General features: G+C 35.0%; 1 protein-coding gene across 1 annotated transcript; it reads right to left on the reverse strand.

The window, feature by feature from the left end:
* Positions 1-70: 70 nt before the first annotated feature.
* LOC142337425 (uncharacterized) lies at positions 71-14,475 on the reverse strand. Its single transcript, XM_075386637.1, has 3 exons — positions 14,255-14,475; positions 6,320-6,444; positions 71-783 (listed from the first exon to the last, which is right to left on the reverse strand). The coding sequence occupies exons 1-3, from the start codon at positions 14,447-14,449 to the stop codon at positions 297-299; spliced, it is 807 nt and encodes a 268-aa protein (XP_075242752.1). The 5' UTR covers positions 14,450-14,475; the 3' UTR covers positions 71-296.
* Positions 14,476-21,119: the final 6,644 nt, after the last annotated feature.

Genomic DNA, 21,119 nt, shown 5'->3' on the forward strand with positions numbered 1-21,119 from the left:
CGATATTCACTTCCTATGTAAATAAATCAAATATACCAGCTGATAGTTCTCACTTTAATCCAACAACTCACAACGATCTAAAAATAACTTTTGAATGCTAATATTTCCAGCAATTGTTCTCAAACAACAAAACGGTGTTTAGAAGTGTAGCAACAATAAATGAAGTATCATTTTTGTAGTTTCAAAATCAGCCACTGTATCTCTGTCCAGCGTCTACATTCCGCTTCTTGCTCTGAGAATCGACACTTTGTGATTGTTCAAGTTCAATCACCATTATTTCTCGGCCTCTGCTTATGCTAACCAGTGAATATCTTTGACAAAATATCGTCTCCAAATTCACTTTCAGACGTCACAATTTTTTCGGATCTCAGATGATCAACAGTACTCGCAAATTTTAATTGCTTCGCGTTTGCATCGCCTCTCAAATTTTTCATATCGCCCTTAGATTTTTTAGACAAATAATTTCTCATCAATTTCAATTTTGATAATTTGCTTTCATCTTTGCTGTGTTCTAAAATATGTCCATTTGCTCCAGATGGATTTTGACCACTGCCATCAGGCGGTTTCACATCATCATCATTACGGTCACCGGTTTCAGAATCTGGATTTAAGTCTCCCTTACGGAGACGTTTCATTTTAAGCCTCTGTTTGCCCCTGAGAAAGTTATTGTCTCTTGAGCTGTCTTTGTACTGATTGACCTCTCTTCTAGCCTGCAAGATTTCATCCACCTGAACTCTGTATCGAGGCACTACAGTTTCATTCAGCTGATCCCACGTGAACTTACTAAAAATTTCAAGCAATCGAAGCAATTTTAGGATAGTTCTCATCATAGTATTTCTCTTTATCAGGTGCACTATTGTTGTTCCGACCCACCATGGTGGGGGAGGAACTATTTTTGTTCAGTCAATTTTGGCCAATCAATACATTCATTGTAGAGTAGTGCGTGGTGTCATTAGAAAACGCGTTCAGCGTAGAAGGTAGAATTAAAAAGATTTTTTGAATTTCGATTTTTCACGGAGTTATCGAGGTTTAAATTTTTGTGAACATTTGACCAATTTCAGTTGTATTTATTCAAATTTTCCGTATTTATCAATTTTGTTTAAAAAAATGTTAAAATTTTTAACAGAAGTGTTAATGGTTTTAATGTTAAAGACGGAATAAAATTGCTGAACAAGTTGATCCAAAATTGTTAACATTTTGGCTAGATTTTTTTTTATCATAAATGCACCTCTAAAGCACATTTTGTTTAAGCAGACCTAAAAACTGCTGACAATCTTCTCCAACAACCAAAATCGCTAGTTTTAATTTTGTTTGCTATCAGAGCGCTCAGAAAGTAAACATGCCGGTATTTTATCCAATTCAACTCTACAATAATCAAAAATTCATTAATTATTTTTGATATATTGACTTTTTGACCAATTATATATTTTGCTAACATTTGGAACAATAACGTGTTTCCTAAGTTCAACAGCAATAAAAAGGCTAGTTTTGGTCCATTCGTGGTTTCGAATTGTACAGGTCAATGTTTTTCTTAATTTTTTCGTTTTTTTTGTGTGTTTCTTTCAAGTTAGTTACCGGATTGCTATAACACCAGAACGATTGCATATTGATCAATTATCGGCAGATCTTGCGTGCAAATGAGGCCCAATATAAATATATATATATATATATATATATATATATATATATATATTCAGAAGTTTTCATGGCTGTTATTTTTTTTGCGTAATTTTTTTTTGAAATATGGGTTTTAAATTTGTTGTTATTTTGAAGCCTAAGACTTAGTCTCGCCAATGACAGGTCCAATTGGCATCCTAAGGAGCTAAAAGATAATCTATCCAGTTTTCATTGTTGAAAGCTTTTGTTTTGAGGAATTTTCAAAAATATTTGTTTGCCAAACAATTTGTGGCTTTTTGAGATTTTGCCAATTTTATCTTATTTCTGTCATCTTTTACCTGTTCCAGCAGAGAGGTGGCATCATTTTCTAGTGAAAACTTAGTCGCCACCACCGCGTTTTACGTTTTCAGAAATGGGTTTAAAGCTTTGAGACAGTTTTCATTTTTCATACAATTTTCCATTTTATTTTGTTTTGTGTATTCGTTTTTATTGTCTCGTCACATTTCTACGTTAATGACAGAATACAAATCACAACAACGGCGTTGAAAGAAGGCGCAATTGAACATATCCAGGGTTTATAGTGTATAGGTTTTGGTTTTACCGACTTCAACGCCTTTTTCCCCAAAAATTTAATTAAATTTCTGACTTTTTCCTATATTTGCCTTTCTTTCTGTAGCCGTATGATCTATTCTGGATAATGACAGGTCTCAGGTTTCCTTTAGAGGTAAAAAAGAAATCAATTTAAGGATCCATAGCTAATGGTTTTCATGACTGAATTTATTGATTTTTTAAAAACTTTTTCGGCTTTTTTATTCTTATTTTCTTATTTCTGGTAAAATTTAACTTAGGTCCGTCATTGGCAGGATTTGTTTTTTTTTGATGAGCTGATTTTTTAAATTTGTTTAAAATATCATTTTCAAGCTTGAAATAACGGTTTTCTGGTTTTGATTCTTCGACCTTTCATAAACTTCAGGAATTTTCCCCCTATTTGAGTTTAATTTTGGCTATCCTGTCACATTAGCAATCTAATTAAAAGTCCCATTGACACTGACTTCAGGCCCATTTATATGCAAATAGCTAGCATTTTAATAGCTTGGACACTGATTGTTAGGAAATTTTAAGATTTTTTCATTGTTTTCAGTATTTGCTGTTCTGTTATGTCGTAAGACATATTCTGGATAATGAAAGGTCTCAATGGCTTATTTTAAGAATAGAAATGAACCTATTTAATGATTTCAGTTGATAGCTAATGCTTTTCATGTCTAAAATTTTCTGGTTTTCTAAAAAAATTAAAACATTTTTTTAACTTCTCTCTTTAGGTTCTCTTTTGAGTACAGACTACCAAGTCACATTAGGGGCAGGTCTCTTAGTGAATTACAAGTAATTTTTCAATTTAGTTTTGATGCAATGCTAATTTGACATTGTAAAGTGTTTTTTAAAATATATAAAATTAAGTTTTGGTCGTAATTAATGTTCGGTTTTGTTATTTGATTTTTTTGTATTTCTTGTCTCGTACTCTTATTAAGGGCATATCTAATCGTCCCTCCACAACGGCATAGTTTAATTTAAAAGATTGAGTCTAAAGCATTTTTTTATTCATACACCAATGATTTTGGTCAAGTTTAAATTTTTTTGGATCTTTTCCGTTTGTGCCCCCAGTACGTTAGGTTCCCCCCAATTACAGAGCACGTGTCATTACAAAGTAAATCATTATATAAAAATATAGCACGTGCGTCTGGGGGCATAAACGCAAAAGATCCAAGTTTTCTGAATCTTACTCTTTTGGAAATCAAATCTAAAATGTGGATGAGCGAGGTCGGAACATTATGTGCGAACGCACATTACCAAGGCTCCTTGTTTGACTTCAAGGATCAAACAGCTGTCATTTACGCGCAAAATAAATATTCTCAAAAACCCCTAATTAGAGCAGTTTAAAACACACCAAAGCGTTTCAAGTGGTTACATGCGTTTTACCCAAATGCTATAATACCCATTTGAGCTTTACGTTTTAATTAAAAATTAACAGTTGCTATTACAAGCAGATTTCATCATAAATTGATAAAGAAGCTTACACAAATTTTAAAGATCAGAGCAACACTTCTCAGTAACTTAATGCCCTCCGGGCTTTACCTGTTTATCCAGTTTTTAGGGACAAAGTCAAATGGTCAGACGGAAAAATCGATCGGACGAGTAGTAGGTCGGTAGCACGCAAGATTGCATCAAAAAAGACCATCATGTCTAATATAATTGCAACAAACTTCGTTTGAGAGCCATTTAACAACAATCGAACACTTTTAATTATGCATACAGTCCATTATCAATTCAAATTCTCAACAGCCCAATTCAACCAACGCATGAAAACTGAGAAAAAAACATTTGCAGTGGGTGGGACCATAAAGTACAACAATAGCCCAATCCTATCATGAGAGCGGAAAGCATGTAAGACTACAAAACCTTCAGAACCTAGCCACTTCAAGGACATACCCATATTCACAACAAAGGGGCATAAAAGGGGAGGAAAGGAAAATATTTCCCAATTACGGCATGAATGAAATAACAGCTTATTTCTCACTGCCCAACGTATAGTCTTTATTCCCCTGAAATGGTGACTACTACCTATAGATCAAGCTGGGTGAACCATTGTGACATTGTGAATACCCAATTCGAGGGCAAACTGGACTTTGCATTTCTTTCTATCTCTCTCTACTGGCCTTATAGCAGTAGACCGAAAGTACAAATTGGGCAATAGATCGAAAATGGAATTATTCAAATTTCATTTTGCCCAATCAGATTTATACACTCATTTATAATGCAGCATATAGCATGTTGGGTTGTGACAAAATATTACGCTGTGATAGTTTCATATCGAGTTCCACGAGACGCCGAGGCATGGGCATCACCCGCGAGGCCTGACCGAATGCGCTATTCCGTGTTTAAGCTTGCAAATAGAGCTTAATATCAGCCAAAAAGAATGAGAGGTAGCTTTCGATCTAATGTCCTTTCGACCTATTGTCCTGTCAACCTCTCTACTCTCCCTCCCTCCTTATGTAGTGGTAGTAGTATTAGAAGTGTAACTATTAGAGAAACGAAGTGCAATCTTATTGCTAGTTGTGTTGTTTAGAGTAAGCAACTGAACAAGCAAACCAAATTGGCTCAAGGCTAACAACCTCACAGTACAGGCAGACCCAATCAATAGAAAGCAGGCTTAGGCAGCTTCACTCACAGAGATTTGCAGCCTCATTCAAAATACAAAATCAAAGGCAACCGAGGAAAGAAGTAGGGACAGAATCAATCTTATCTTTAGCATTGATTGTATTATTTGCATCTCGATGACGCCGAGTACACACACCCCCATATTGAACTAGTTTTTTCTTTCCCACAGCTCAGGCACATTTTTACATTAAGAAGCATGTACAGATAGGGAGTAGAAGCAAAAAAACTATACAAAATAAAACATTTCTTCCGTTGCAAATTGAAAAATACTTTAAGCAAAATTTTTTGCAGCACTTTACAGATTGACCTTGACAATATGGCGACGTTCGTCACTGCTAAGTGCTGAGATACTTTTCAGCACTTTTACAAAAGAGTTGTGAATAAAACAATTGCCCAAAGTAAAACTTTGATATTCTAATTCAACAAAAAAAAGCTTCGGATGCAATTAGTTCAATTTGATCTTATATAAGGAAAAAAAAACACATTCAAAAACGCCTAACCGACTAACGTTGGACGACGAATCACTCTCAAACAGAGGGGTCGGCTTTAGTAGAAGCTGGCTCAAGCTCAGGAATCCTATCTTGAGGACAAAAGTGGGGGGAGGGTGTATCCAAAAAATAGAAATAGTTCTTTACGTCGTAAATTCAAGCGTACACAAAAGAATTCGGTGGGGTTTGAAATGGCTGGGAATTCGAAAGGGGAGGTGGAGTGGCGGATTCAAAGAACTGCCCTGCAGACCACGAATTTGTGTCGCATCAGTATTGTCGGCAAATCACTAGCTTAGAAGGCTCTAAGACAAGTGCTCAGCAACCTACTACTCTCATAAAAATTTACACAGCTTCTCAAGACAGAAACACAAAATCTATTGGTCAGACGGAAAATGGTCTATGAAAAAAAGCCACAAAAAATACTATGAACTTAGATAGAGAGCTATTAAAAGTTAATGGCTGATTAATTTAAGATAAAACTGTTCAATGAGAAAAATAGGGTTATGCGGAGGCTAAACTAGAGGTAGTAGAATATCGATCAATAAAAACGGCCAATAAAGAGCAAATTCTTAAAATTGACTACAGTAAAATCGCAAATATTTGTCAAATAACATCTCTAATGTTGTCCATTTCAAGAAAAGACAAGGTTACATAGTACCAAAGGAGGGCAGGGTGTGCATCCATTGGTAGGGGTCTAAACTACCTAACATTTATCCTTAACGCAGCAGATATTGGTCAAGGAAGGCGTGGGAGAGTAGGTTCTAAGCTACATACAGACTTAAAGTCCAGTAATAACTTTTAGCAGTTTATCACGTTTCTCAATAGAAAAGTCGCCAACTCGATGGTCAGACGAAAGATCGGTAGAGCAAAAAGCTGCATCAAAACCAGTGGGACTAATATAACTGCTTCAAACATGCTTCAAAACTACTATTAGCTTAAATGCGCTATTATGAAACATTCCTGGGATTAAAAGAATATAAGAAGTATAAAACTGGGAATACCTCAAATACTTGACATTCCAGAACTGACCACTGGCCTGGGATCGCTTCTTGACCTGTAGCTGAGTGTTGTCTAACACCAGCGCAGCTCGTTTTGCCTTCTTCTTGTCACGGAACTCTACCCAACCCTGAACAGATAGTTCGCAAAGTAATTGTCACATAAACCTCAGTTAAGAAAATAACCAGAGCAGATGAAGCAATCAAATTTTGATCAAATAAGGGGAACAGGATTTATATTCTATCCATATAACTCTCACAAAGTTGTCGGGCTACTATGAGAACAAGTCAAATCACTAACTGGAGTTCACTTGCCCAAAAGGTTTCGAAATTGTGCCTGAAAGCTACTTTTGACCATCTTGAGTTCACCTCTTTTACTGAATTTTTTCATGTGCTCTTAGCAAACTCGTTCAGCTGCTTAATATTCCCAAAACAGTCCGTTTTGATTGTTCTTAAGCCAGATAGCAAAAAACACTAGAAGAAAGCACACAATATCCAAATAACTTTTGAATCTTGTTGATAGCATTGAGCAATTAAACATAACCGACTAACGTCAGACGAATTGCTCTCAAAACGACCCGTAAGCGATTGGCTTCGGTAGTTAACCAGCCGTGGCTTAGGGGTGCTAGCATATGTATATAAATATGTAGTAAATCAGCTTATATAAATAGTGTAAATTACCCGCCAAAGCTTGATCTGGATGTGTGAAATTAGCTCGAAGGTAGCGCATGTGCTTTCTCACTTTTAACTTTTGGAGTCATGCTGAAACCCCTCCTTTCGAGCTAGGTTTCACCAAGAAGATATGTACGGAAATGTGAGTATTTTCTTATTCCAAGCGATTTGGTCAGAATATCCGCAGGCATGTTTTCTGTAGTCAAATATGACAGTTCAAGTTTCTGGTTTTCTACCAGTTCTCGCACAAGGTGCAGTTTTATGGCAAAATGTTTAGTTTTTCCATGATGCATTGAATGCTTACTCAATGCAATACAAGCCTGATTATCGACAAAAATTTTCAGAGGTAGTTACAGGAAATTCCTAAGTCCTTTAGGATTCCACTTAGGTGGATGGCTTCTTTACTCGCCTCAACAACAGAATTAAACTCTGCTTCAGCAGTTGATGTTGCCACAGTATTTTGGGACTTACAACCCCAACTTATTGCTCCAGACGACTCACTTAACTTGAAACAAAAACCTGAAGTGCTCCTCCTATTATCTATGTTCCCTGCCCAATCCGCATCAGAAAAATTCAACAAATCCAGAACTTGAGTCTTACGGAAAGTTAAAGTCTGATTCATTGTTCCTCTTAAGTATCTAAGAACACGCTTGGCTGCTTTCCAATGAACTTCTCCGGGATTTTCAACAAATGAACTTAGTGCATTAGCAGCAAAACAAATATCAGGTCTACTCGACAAAGCTAAATAGTTAAGACAACCTATCAAACTTCGGAAATTAGTTTTGCTCATTCTAAGTTGCTCCTCACTCCCCTCCTGAGGGCAATCATTTTTTGAAAGTTTACAATTTTCTTCTAATGGTGTGCCAATTGGCCTACAATCGTTCATTTTGAAAGTTTCTAATATTTTTTCTATGTATTTTTCTTGCCTAATTTTTATTTCCGCTGAAGTCCTCTCAATTTTCATTCCTAAAAACCACGTCAATTCTGAATAGTCACTAATTTTAAATTTCCTGGAAATTTCAGCGTTAAACCAATCACAAAAATTTTCAGAAAGGCCACAAATTATTAAGTCATCTCCCCACAAACAAAGAATTCCAACTATTTTTTCATCCTGCTTTTTGATAGACAAAAATTCGTCATGAAATGAGTTAACAAATCTTAGTGTAATCAAGAAGGTCTTCAAAGTCAAAAACCAGTGTCTTCCAGATTGTTTCAAACCATACAAGCTCTTTTTCAATTTACAACAAATGGTTTTCCATTTTCATCCCAAAAGTTCAAAACCTTCAGGTTGTTTAATGACTACATCTTCTTCAATCGGAGCGTTTAGATAAGCAGTTTTTATGTCCATTTGTTTTAACTGATAATCGTTAGAAATAGCCAGAGACAAAAAAAAATCTAATGGTTGAAAGTCTAGTTGTAGGTGAGTATGTTTCATAAAAATCTTTTCCGAAAACTTGGCTAAAATCTTTTGCAACAAAACGAGCTTTATAGCGACATATATCACCATCAGGGCCGAATTTCAAAGCAAAATGCCATCTGCTTCCTACTGGTTTTTCATCACTTTTCACTAAGGACCAAACATTGTTTTCAACCAAGAGTCGTACTCATTTTCATTGCTTCAAACCAATTTGGATTTTGCAAAGCATCATCAACATTTTTTGGAAGCACAGGATCGATAGCCAGTTGACTCAAAAAAAAAACTTCATTTGAATGGTTATCAATGTCTGCGACTAACTTTTGTGTTTTCTTCTGTTTAAAGTAAAATTCATTTTCATTAAATCTTACGTTTCGTGACTTTCGGATTTTCAGTTCTCCTTTTTCGTCTTTAAACCCAACCAAATAACAATTACTATTATCAGAATTCCCATGAAAAATTCCCTTTTTTTGAGGTTTGATCTAATTTTTTGCGAAATTTTTTTTCAATATGCATAAATGCCACACAACCAAAAAGTTTGACGAAAGATAAATTAGGTTTTTCATTGTACATCAATTCAAAAGGTGTTTTCTCAAGAGCTGAATGCAAAAGCATGCTTTTGACATAAAAAGCCATGTTCAAAGCATACATCCAATATTTTTTGTCCAAGCAAGCGTTGTCTAAGAAACAGCGAGCCATAGCAAGAGAAGTTCCTCAAAATTGTTTCAAATTTTCCATTTTCTTGAGGAGTATATGGAGCAGAGTTTTCAAAACGAATTCCTTGGTTCCTACAATAACGCTTAAACTCATTTGAAATGTATTCTCCACCTCCATCCCAAACTAAAGTTCCTGGTTTTCCAATATCAGCACAAAACTGTTTAAACTTATCCAACACCTCGTCTCTTGTTTTCATAAAATAAACTTTTGAGAAACGACTGAAACTATCTACAAATCCAATGGCATAACAATGGCCATCAACGCCTTCAGGAGAAATTTTTCCTAAGACATCTGTATGCACAATGTCCAAAGTTTCTTTCGCTCTTGTCATGCAATCTTTGGGAACAGGCTGTTTTTTCGACTGATTTAACTCACAAACTTCACAACACTCAATATTTGAATTACTTATTTTCATACCCTCAACAAATTCTGGCAGACGTTTCAAATCAGAAAAATTGTTATATCCCATCATTGCATGCCACATTTGTAAACTGTCAACATTAAAGCAATTTTCATTAGAACAAGGAAAATTTCCCACACAAACAATCCATTTTCAACTTCAAAAGGAAACGAGACTTTATTAAAAACAAGTTCAAGTTTTTCACCGAAAGAAACATCGACACCCGCTTCTCTAAGTTTTGAAACAGAAATTAAGTTTTTTGAGTTATCAGGTACAAATAAAGCATCTTTTAAAACAATTTTTTTTAATTCATTGCTATTCTTAGCGAAAAACTCAACATCCCCTTTTCCTAAGAGTGCGTTTTGTTGGCATTGTGAATTATGCCCAAAAAATTTTCAGCCAGGTTAGCAAAAGTACTTTTATCTTTAATCATGAAGTTTGTTGCACCAGAGTCAATGATAAAATCATGTGTTCAACACAATTCTCACTCGAGAAAAAGCTAAAACTTTCCTCTTCTTGTTCCTCCGATACTAAATTTTGACTTTCTTTCGAATTATTTTTTCGTTCATTTTTCATTGCATGGGATTCAAATTTTTTGTAAGTAAACCAGTTCTATGCAATATGTCCAATTTTTTTGCACTTAAAACAAGTTATTTTTGAAATAGGTTTCTCTTTGTTAGGTTCCGATGGTTGCGCACGACAAAATTTTGCAATATGCCCCCTCTTGTGACAATTAAAACAAGTTCGATCATTGGTAAAGAAAACAGATTCTGATTTTTCTGTATTTCTGTCGTTGCTTTTCTCACTTTCAAAATTTATCAAATCACGTTTAATTTCATCCAAGGTTTTATCTTGACCATATTTTACCAGAGTACAAAAACTTTCAAATTTACGAGGAAGTCCCTTCAAAAGTATCGAGACAAACATTTTTTCACCTATTGACTCATCGAATTCGGAAAGGTTCAATTGCATGTCCTCGGCTCTAGTAATATAGTCTACTATGCTTTCGTTATTGTATTTTCTCAAATTTGTTAAATCAGATATTAGTTTTTGTAAACGCGGCCTCTCAAAACTCTTAAACCTCTTACACAACACGCTCCAAGCTTCAGATCCTTTTCCCCTATATGGTCGCAAAAATAAAACTGACTTCTTGTCGAGGCACTGAACAAGTTCATACCAAATGGCCAATTGTTTTTCGACAAAAATCTGTTTTCCCGTTCTATCGGCCGCATCAATTTGCTCCTGTGAAGGTCGTCCCCTCAGCGTAGGTATAAAATCCCTATATCCTACAGTGCCGTCAAGAATTTTATTCAACTTCAAAACATACATTCGTGCCTCAAACTGTTCAAAAAAATAGACAAAGTCTTCTTCTTTACCGCTAAAGAAAAGTTTATCAATTGTTTTGCTATTCATGCTTAAGAAGTTGAGCTATGATTGTGTGTTAAGAAAACTTTTGAAAACGAAACTTAAACGTTCAACAAGGTAAAATTGAAGTTAAAAACCTGACTGTACGCTAATCGAACAAACAACTTAGACAACTAAATTAAAGAACATCAAACAGTTCTTTCTTTTTTTCAGACCTTCAGCACATATATGTTTATAAAACGAAGTTTTTTTCTTTCAACAAAACATCTTAATTTTAAAAGCAAAAATAACTTAGATTTTGGAAAACACACATAAACGTCTTTTAAAAGTAAAACTATTGGCCACCAGACACCTTTTATTTATGAAACCTTTCGATCTCTACTTAAAAATTTTTAATAGCAAAGCAGAGTCTGCAAAAAAAAATTGTCACTATACAAAATAAAAAATTTGTAGAAAGCAGTGCTCTTCAAAAGCTATATGAGAAAATCTGTCTACTTAGTATAAAAGATGACCCATTTTGTTTGGGAATGTAGTATTCTTGACAAAGTTGGGATGGACATTGACCAATATAGCCACTGATTCCCCCACTGCGACTAAGCACGATGAGGACGGATCCTCCAGATAATTTCTCAAAAACTATTAAACTTTTCTATTACGCATGCGCCAACTTTCGCAAAATTCTTCAAGCAAGCTTTCTATGCATCACCTTTTACTATGCTGTTACTATATTCAACCATATTGCAGGTTTTCATATGTTTCGAATGGTTTACACAACGTTACATGCCCTGCAGGGATTCTGACCAAAACCGCTTTTACAAGTTCAATCTGTTTTACAGATAGATTTTACACCTTTTAATAAACGGACTCTTTTAATCGACCCTCTTTTGTTTCAATCGACCGTTTTTTGTTAAATCACGAGTGGTTTTCACACACCTGTATTCAAGCTTTGACGCGCGCTGGAATCTTTAACTTTATAAATATCAAGCATAAAATTAATTCACTAAATCAACAGTTTCAGAGTTTGACTCTCGCTCTCTCTCTCTCTCTCTCACCGTCTTCTCTCTCTCTCTCTCTGTGTCTTTATTGTTCTCTCTCTCTCTCTCTCTCTCTTTCTCCTTCTGTTCCTGTCTTCGGCACTCTCTTTTGATCAGGACACCCTCTCTTTCTCAGTCCTTCGTTGTCACTCAAGCAGGCCACCCTTCTCTTGTCTTGTCTCACTTGTCAGTTTTCTGGGCCCATAACCTATTGATGAGGTTAGAGGGGCACGCAGAATACGCAGCTGTTTCGAATATCAATTTACTGTTGTTTGATTATGGGTGGCAAATATACGTAGTAAATCAGCTTATATAAATAGTGTAAATTACCCGCCAAAGCTTGATCTGGATGTGTGAAATTAGCTCAAAATTAGCGCATGTGCTTTCTCACTTTTAACTTTTGGAGTCATGCTGAAAACACAGACTGGTAGGTGTAAGGCTCGAAGAGAACTTACTGCCCTCCGAGCGTTACCTGTTAATCCCGTTTGAGGACGAAAAGTCAAATGGGTCAGACGAGAAATCGGTCAAGCAAAAAATTGCATTTAAAAAAGACTACGGGACTAATACAATTGCTACAATCTTCGTTTGAGAGCAACTAACAACACGAACGGCTATTACACAAGAGCAAATTGATTGTCGAGCTTTCTGTTGAGCACCAACTTCCCGAATTCGTTAACAGCAAAATTGGTTTCAAAATGCACCATAAAAAGTATCTTCAATTTTTGATTGTAGATGTAAATGGAGAAAAACTGTAACTTAATCGGCTTTTAGCTACAATTTGCAATTGAAAAATTATGAATATTAATAATTAAAGAAAACAAATAACATTCAAATCTGGCGAAAAAATCTGAACAAAAATCTCAAAATGTCAGACGCATTATTCCTAAACGATGGAAAGGATTCGATTACACCGTACCTTACTTCAGCTGGGCTGTACGTGGGGTTGACTGTACCCTGCTTTTGCGGAGGGAAACAAAATATCAGCAAGAAGCTAATGATATTATTAGAAATCTTTATAGCCAGCTACAATTTGAATTTCAAAATGAAACCAATCAGAAGGAGCTGCAGAATGGTTACGGTTAAACTGCCATAATTGAGTTCAGAAGCTCAAAATTTTCAATACAAGCACCAAAGATATGCAAAAACAAGGAGAAAAGAGTGAATGTTGGAAAAATCATAGCTCCGACCGTAATGGCGACAATTATCTCTTTCGACAACGTGTCACTGTATAAGCCTCCAATAAGTTTTTGTTAGGGTGAATCAGTTTTTGGCAGTAATAGAACTTTATTACTGGTTACATATTTGAGAAATTCAAATGCAAGATAAAAACAGCTTCATTACAATATAAGACAAAGAGCTAAAAGGTTTTTTCCATTGTCAACGTGTTCACGGGAACCCCATTTATGTCTTAACTTAGGCATCTTCATCTCAAATCAATTTTAACATAGGTGTAATCCTGTAAAATTTCCCTTGCTTGAACATTCAATACTTGCAGTAAAAAACCAACGAAACGTTCAACGAAGCACTAAACGTAGATATATTTTCTAGCATATGCAATAAAATGCACCTGGAGTTGGAATGCTAAATACTTATTATTGGACAAATGCTAAATACTTATCATTGCAATATAGTGTTATTTTTTACTGAACCAGGAAAGTGAGCGAGCATACTTTTGATATTTATGTTCAAAACCAACGATCGTTTTGCCGAGCTGAAAATAACGATTATATACATATTTAGGCTACCATTTTGAAGCCACAAACAACATACAAAAAATGATCACAAACTTAATTGGATTTTCGAAACATGATAACCAAAGAAACTCATGTTGCGTAACTATTCGAGAAACTCAAGAATACGCTTTAAGCATGAAAAAAGAACAAAATGAACTCCAGAAAACCCAATTCCGAAAGTATTATTTCGCATCATTGAACAGCAATTGATCGTCACAAAAAACAATAAAATTTATCTTAAATATACAAACTACGACGAATGCGGAGGCCTGGTGACGTTTAAAATTGAGTTAGTTTATTTCGCAAATTAGTCGCATCTCACAATTGGGTTAGCCTGCAAATCTAGACAACAACCGATTGACCTGTAATCTCCTACGAAACCTGACCTCGTGGACTTAAGACCGAAATACCGATGTCAATCAAGATAATGAAAACTGAAACCAGGCACAAACAATATAAGGTTATTGTTCTAACACATGAACCTGGATGATGTAAATATTTTGCTTTGCGCGCTTGATACGCCAATAAATGATTAATCAGATACCCACAACAATGGACAACTATTTTGCAAACATTTGTTAGTAATCATAGAATTATCGAACTAACCTCTGTGAAAATCTTAGAGCGCCTTCCATCGACTGATGGCGCAGGTGCAAGATAGACTCGACCCAATTTGCCGAATTGCCCAAAAACCTCTCGAACTCTGTTAACTCTGACGAACATCGGAATTGAGCTGAGATAGACGACACCAGGGGTCAACGAAGTATAGTCATCTAAATCATGAACATCATCCCCGTCCATTATCAACTGGAACAAACGGAAAAATTGTAACTATGCATTTGTTAACAGACAAATTATTTGGTGAACACAATCATAAGCGCCTAAAGCCGGGCGAATTACTCTCAAACGACTACTGAGGGGCACAGTCTCATAGTCGCTAGCTTAAGGGGTCTTTACCATTATATAACCCCCTCACGAAACTATAGCCACCCAATATGGTATATTTAGGGCAATTGGGAGGTGGGGCTTGACGTTATTTAACTACTAAGCTGGGGTGGGGGCTAAAATTAATATCAAATTTAATTAAATTAATATCAAATTTAATTAGCGAAAAAACAGCAGAAAAAGATGTCGTAAAATCTACTGTGAACCGTCATTTTTATCCAAAGTTTGTTCCTCGTTTCACAAAACAGTTAATAATTTCTGACAGCTCGTATAAACTGGTTCGCCAAAATGACATCAGTAATGATGCTGCCATTCACTCTTATCCATCTTCGACAATAAAAGACCTCAATAATATCATTGACAATTATGCGCCATCAACAAAAGCAGAATGTCTGATTATTCATACAGGGCATAATTCCATTGATCAAGGTACGGCAGGAGAAGATGCCGCTAAAGAGTTGGGAGTCGTTTTATCGAAGTGCGTTAGTAAAATAAAGCCTTACAAAGTAGCGATTTGTAAATTACCCAAGGTCAAAAACGGCAGTTTTGGACGCGAAACAAACAACAATGAAATAAACAAATTTAACCGGGCTTTAGACGATATAGCAGATGGTTTACGCGGAGAGTTTCAAAATACCGACATAAAAGTTCTGGATTATAATTTGGAAAATGTAGATATTCGAATGGATGGCATTCATCCTAATCACAATGGAATCCAGAAAATGGTTTTTAGCTTAAGAAATTACATATCAAGTGTGGGGTATCAACCTTCTGTCAGCAACGTATCTATGAGACAAATCAAAAAGCAGCCAATAGATAATGTCAATAACTGGAACAGAAATGGTCATATGGGATATAATGCGTTTGGGTGACTTTGAAAAATATGTTTTCCTATTGGAAATTTTTCGTGTTTTTTAGCCTGTTTTTTCTTGCAGAAAATAAAAAATGTAAGTGTTCAATCAATTGTCACCCAAGCACTTCAATCTTTTTGATTTTCAAAAACAAAACAATAGTTGATAATGTATGTCTTGGATTTTGGTCTTTAAACTTAATATATCAGTTCCTAACTATAACCTACTTAATTTTACTTTGCGGTGATGTCGAATCTAATCCAGGGCCCAATTTACATAATTTACAAACATTCGAAAGCTACGATAAACATAAGGCAAATGCAAACTTGCATCCATGTTTTGTATACACAAATATTAGAAGCGTTAACAACAAACACGAAGAGATTTCGGATTTTTTGCAGCAGCAGAACAGACAAACATGCTTCATTGTTACTGAAACATGGATAAACGATAATCAGAAGATACCCTTAAACTTTTTAAGCAACAATCACCACTTTGTCCATCAAAGTAGATCAAAATTGACGCAGTTAACGAGAGGTGGTGGAGTAGGGATATGGGTACCAAATACGTTCAAACAAAATACGGAATGATCTCAACTCTATTAACAGAAGTTTTTTGAATCCCTATGGCTTGAAATACAAGCACCGTTTAAGGAAAAACTTCTAGTTAACGTTTCTTATTGTTCCAATAAAAACTTGGGCGAAATTTTTCTAGAAGAGTTGACATCAGAAATTTCAGGAGCATATTCAATAACTGATAATGTAATACTATTCGGAGACTATAACATCAATTTTTTCAATCAAAGAGAAAAAGAGTTATTGACAGAATTTGCTTCCAACAATGGGCTTGAGATTGTAAATAAAAATACTCCAACCTGGACAAATGGAAATCAGGAAACATTAATTGATCACTGTTTAACAACGAAACATCAAATTTTTGATACAACTGTTATCGAGCAATTATTTGGAAGTGATCACTTTACACAAGTTTTCTTTTCGTCACTGGACATTGATTATGAAAACAACAAAACGCAATTTTTTTACCGGGATACTAGCAAATTTACTAGAGCTAATCTTAACAAAAAAATTGCATCCGCGGATTGGAGTTTCATGTATCAACAAAACAATGCAAACTCAACTTTTGAAAAATTTTCAATTATGTTTGAAAATATTCTGAATAGTATAGCTCCCATCAAAATAGGAGAGCCATCATCAAAATCAACAAAAAAGAAATGGTTATCCAGAAAAATTCTGAATTTAATCAACGAAAAGCACAGGCTTTTCAATATTTGGAAGATAACAGCAGACGTTGACACATATAACTCATACAAAAGAATAAGAAACCATACAAACAGACTACTTAGAAGAGCGAGCCACAATTATTCACAGAAATTGTTCGAAAGTCTTCCCGATTCAAAACAACAGTGGAAATTCATTAAAACAAAAATAAAACACGATGATAAAAACGGCGAAATTTCTAGAATTCGGTTCAACCAAGATATCTTAAAAGACAAAAAAGAAATCGCTGACACAATTAATATTTGTTTTTCTAAATTAGGTTTATACGAAGGCGAGACAGAAAAGATTGAGCTACCGGACTTTGCTTTTGACAAAACTGAGTTTTCCTTCAGACATATAACGAGAAAAGAACTGTTTACTGTAATTGATCAATTACCACAAAACAAAGCAGCGGGTCCTGGATTACTCACTACATGGTCCTTCAAGTGTAGCAAAATGTCTATTGGAACACATCTACAGTTTGCAATAAACGAATGTATTTCAAAAAACATTTTTCCTGACATACTTAAAAAAGCATATGTAACTCCAATTTACAAAAAAGGGGATCCACTGGAAGCAGGAAACTACAGACCAATTTCAGTTACACCGACTCTTGCGAAGATTTTTGAAAGACTTTTGCTCCAACAAATGTTAGAACATGTTGAAAAGTATGAAATAATCAATAAAAATCAGTTTGGGTTTCTGAAAAGAAAATCTTCGAATGACACAGTAATATCGTTGACAGAATCAGTGAATAGTTTGTTAGAAGAAAACGAAACCGTTGTTAGTATATTCTTGGATTTAGCCAAAGCTTTTAACTCAATATCTCACAAAATTTTTCTCGAAAAAATTACTAAATATGGATTTAGTACGGAATCAATTGCAATGCTAGAATCGTTTTTGTCTAACAGAAAACAATGCGTAAAGAACGGCATAGAATATTCGAACTGGGTGACAATAAATCACGGAGTACCTCAAGGAACAGTTCTCGGACCTTTAATTTTTTTAATATATATCAACGACTTCCCAGAAAAAATGAAAAAAAGAGAGAACGTTTTACAGTTTGCAGATGACACATGCATTATTTGTCATTCCAAATCCGATGAAAATCTCTTATGCGAAATTAACAGTGTATTTGAAAGTACTGACAGTTATATGAGGCAAAATATGCTAACTTTAAACAGAGATAAAACAGAAATTGTGGTTTTATCAAAAAATGGTGAATCAAAAATTGAACAATTTCATTATAATGGAATTTTCATAGAGCCAAAAACAAGTTGTCGTTATCTAGGTATAATGATTGATAACAATCTAAATTTTGACATTCAGCTGAACAAAACATTAACAAAAATGGCAAATGCTATTAGGTCAATTTACTTAGTAAGACATTTTCTACCACTAAAAGCAAGAATCGTTCTTTTTAAATCACTTGTTTTGTCCCATCTCAATTTCAGTGCAATTTTTTTTCAATCGTTGTCGGTTATGTCACTTCAAAGAGTTAATAAACAAATAAATTGGGGAATAAAGGTTTGCCACCTGCGCAAAAAGTTTGACAGTGCAAGAGATCTATTACTGAAAGACAAAATTTTACCAGCAGAGCTTTTCATTAAAAAAGTTTGTCTTCTTAAATTTTTTGACCTCCTCTCACAATATAAACAGAGTAGTCGAGAAACCAAAAACTCCTCTTTCAGGATTCTTGAAAAGTACGAATTGACCAAAAACTGCAGAACTGTCCAGTTTTTTCCAAAGAATAAGTGCCAATCCAAATGGAGTGACAGGTCACTGATCAGAAATTTTTCTAGGAAATGGAATAATTTGCCAATTGAAATCCGAAAAGAGAAAACTAAAAACAAATTTAAGGAAAAACTAAGCAGCGAAATGGTCAAACTGCATGAACGTGTTCCAATAGATAGACAAGTAAGAGGCTTTAGGAAATTTTTCTACTGAAGTATAAAGACCAAACTATTCATATATTTACGAGGCGATTTTGAAAATGTAAATATTTAACCAAACGTTCTTGTTGTGGTTATAACTTTAAATTTACATTTTTGAAGATTAAAAAAAAAAATTAGCAAAACCCGCTTAGGGAGCCTATCTTCACAGAGAGGGAGGTTAAAAAAGGCGAAGGCAATTTTAATCATTGAGTTGAAGACTATGGATGTGCGTCTCTCGAGTAGTTTTGGTGAATCTCATACTTAGATATTAGTAAGGCTATAAGAGAAGCACTCGACAACTTAGCGCCCTTGGGTTTCAAAAGTTAATCCCGTTTTTGAGGACGGAAAAATGAAATAGTCTTGGTAATAGTGACAGAACCAGAATCAAAAAAGGTAATTAAATTATCGAGTAATGCTCCCGATGGGTTTTGCACATAACACATGTCATAGGAGAGGTCAACGCTGTGGTGACCAATTAAAAAAAATCCGTAATTTTCCAGACCATTACATTGTCCATAAATCAATGTTTCTCATTAAACTATCATTGAATTTGCTATTAATAAAAATTGCCACTTTTCTTTTATCGGTCTAATTTTACATCCAAAGACTAAAGAAATCTTTTATACGTAACGAATGAAGATAAGAGTGCTACCACATGATCTTAAAAGAGTAAAATTCCAGGAAGAAAATTTTCGCTGAAACTCGCAAAAAAACACCCAACAGCATACAAAGTGTAGCCACCACATATGCAAGATCTCCTTCATAAAAATAGTTGCTTTGGGCTCATAAAAGCTTTGAAAACTATAAAAATGACAATTTGACTACAATAGTCTTGTGATTAATATAACAACGTTTAAAGATTTTCGTCAGTTAATTTTTTTTACAACTAGTGTACCTAGTTAGAACATAACCGACTAACGTCGGTCGAATTGCTCTCAGACTAACGGCGAGCGGTTGGCTTAGACAGTAGCTACCTGGGAATTATGGATGCTAGCATTAGTGGGAGTGGGGGGTCAACCGATGAGGGGGTGAGAGTAGGGTTGGGATGGCTGGACGAGAGGGGGGTCCAAATCGCCAGGTCGAGAATTGTGGACTAGCGTGGTTAGTATGATTGAAACAAACTTCGTTTGAGAACAATTAATACAAAAACGACCATACAAATTTTCAAAATTTTGAGTAGCTAAAAATGGCTTTAAAAATCCAAAGGAATGGCAAAAGCATACAAATTTAAGCGTTATCTGAAACGATAGATAAAAACTCTGGATCAATATTTTGCTCTCAGCTGATCAAAAACTCGCAAGAAGATTAAATATATTTTGATCAAACAGAACAATTATTGCGATTTAGCAAAGAGTGAGAAATTGCATTATTCAATTTTTAGTTCAGAAACCGTAACTCTATTTTAGGACTGCGGAATATTAGTTCAAATAACTGTAGAATGAAATTAAAACACAGCCGACAGATTGCCAGCAAAATAGGTTTGATTGAATTGCAATTTCAGCAGGCAACAAAAGATAAACCCTACTTGTCGAGTAATTTTTTGATCGATAATTCTCCACTACGACCGGACTTCCATTCAGATTCACTCAAACAATATTAAGTGCAGAATTCAGTTTCACGATAATAGTAGCAGCTACCCAACGGTTGAATCTGCTGGCCCGATACTGTGAAGCCTGGTCAAAAGTAACAAATTTTCATCTAGGCGACAATCTAAGAAACAAAAGAACTTATCAATTGCTAAAATAATAGCATTTTATTAATTTTTGAGATATAGAAATTCAAAAACTGGTGAATATTAAAATCTTTGTTACTCGATTTCGAATCAGTAAGCTCCAGCAGCATTAAGCAGTTCTCCAAATCTCCTCTATAATCTCCTCCGAAACTTGACCTCGTGGACCGAAATACCGATGTAAATCAAGATAATGAAAACTGAAACCAGGCACAAACAGTATAAGGAATTTGTTCTAACACACAAACCTGGATGATATAAATATTTCGCTCTGCACGCTTAATATGACAATAAATGGCGTCATCGGACAGAAAAAGCATCACATAAATCTATGGAAATTTGTCTCCCACCGACTGCAACTTTTGATCGATCAGGTGAGTTGATGATCAAATATCATGCAATTGATTTGTGGATTTTGCTTTCCGCCTGATTGCAGGCCAGAAAATTTAAGGGACGGAGAATTAAGACTTGGGCGCAAAAATAAAACGCAGACCTTAATGCCTACTTAAACTAAAATAAAAAGCGTTTAAAACACCCCCAAAATCATACTAAGCAACCGGTCTTTTTCTGGTAAAAAAAATTATCTTGGCAAAAATTTGACCAATTTTCCCCCAAGTCAAAAAAGTCGGAATTATTTTTGGAATTTGCTCTTCATGAGGTACGCAGTATAACTTTTGCAAAGTCATTTTTTAAGCAATCAATCCCTAGATAGGATAAACTTGATTTCAAGAAGAA

Source organism: Convolutriloba macropyga, chromosome 4 (assembly GCF_964194025.1).
Source record: "Convolutriloba macropyga chromosome 4, txConMacr16.3, whole genome shotgun sequence".
In the NCBI taxonomy this organism is placed as follows: domain Eukaryota; kingdom Metazoa; phylum Xenacoelomorpha; order Acoela; family Convolutidae; genus Convolutriloba; species Convolutriloba macropyga.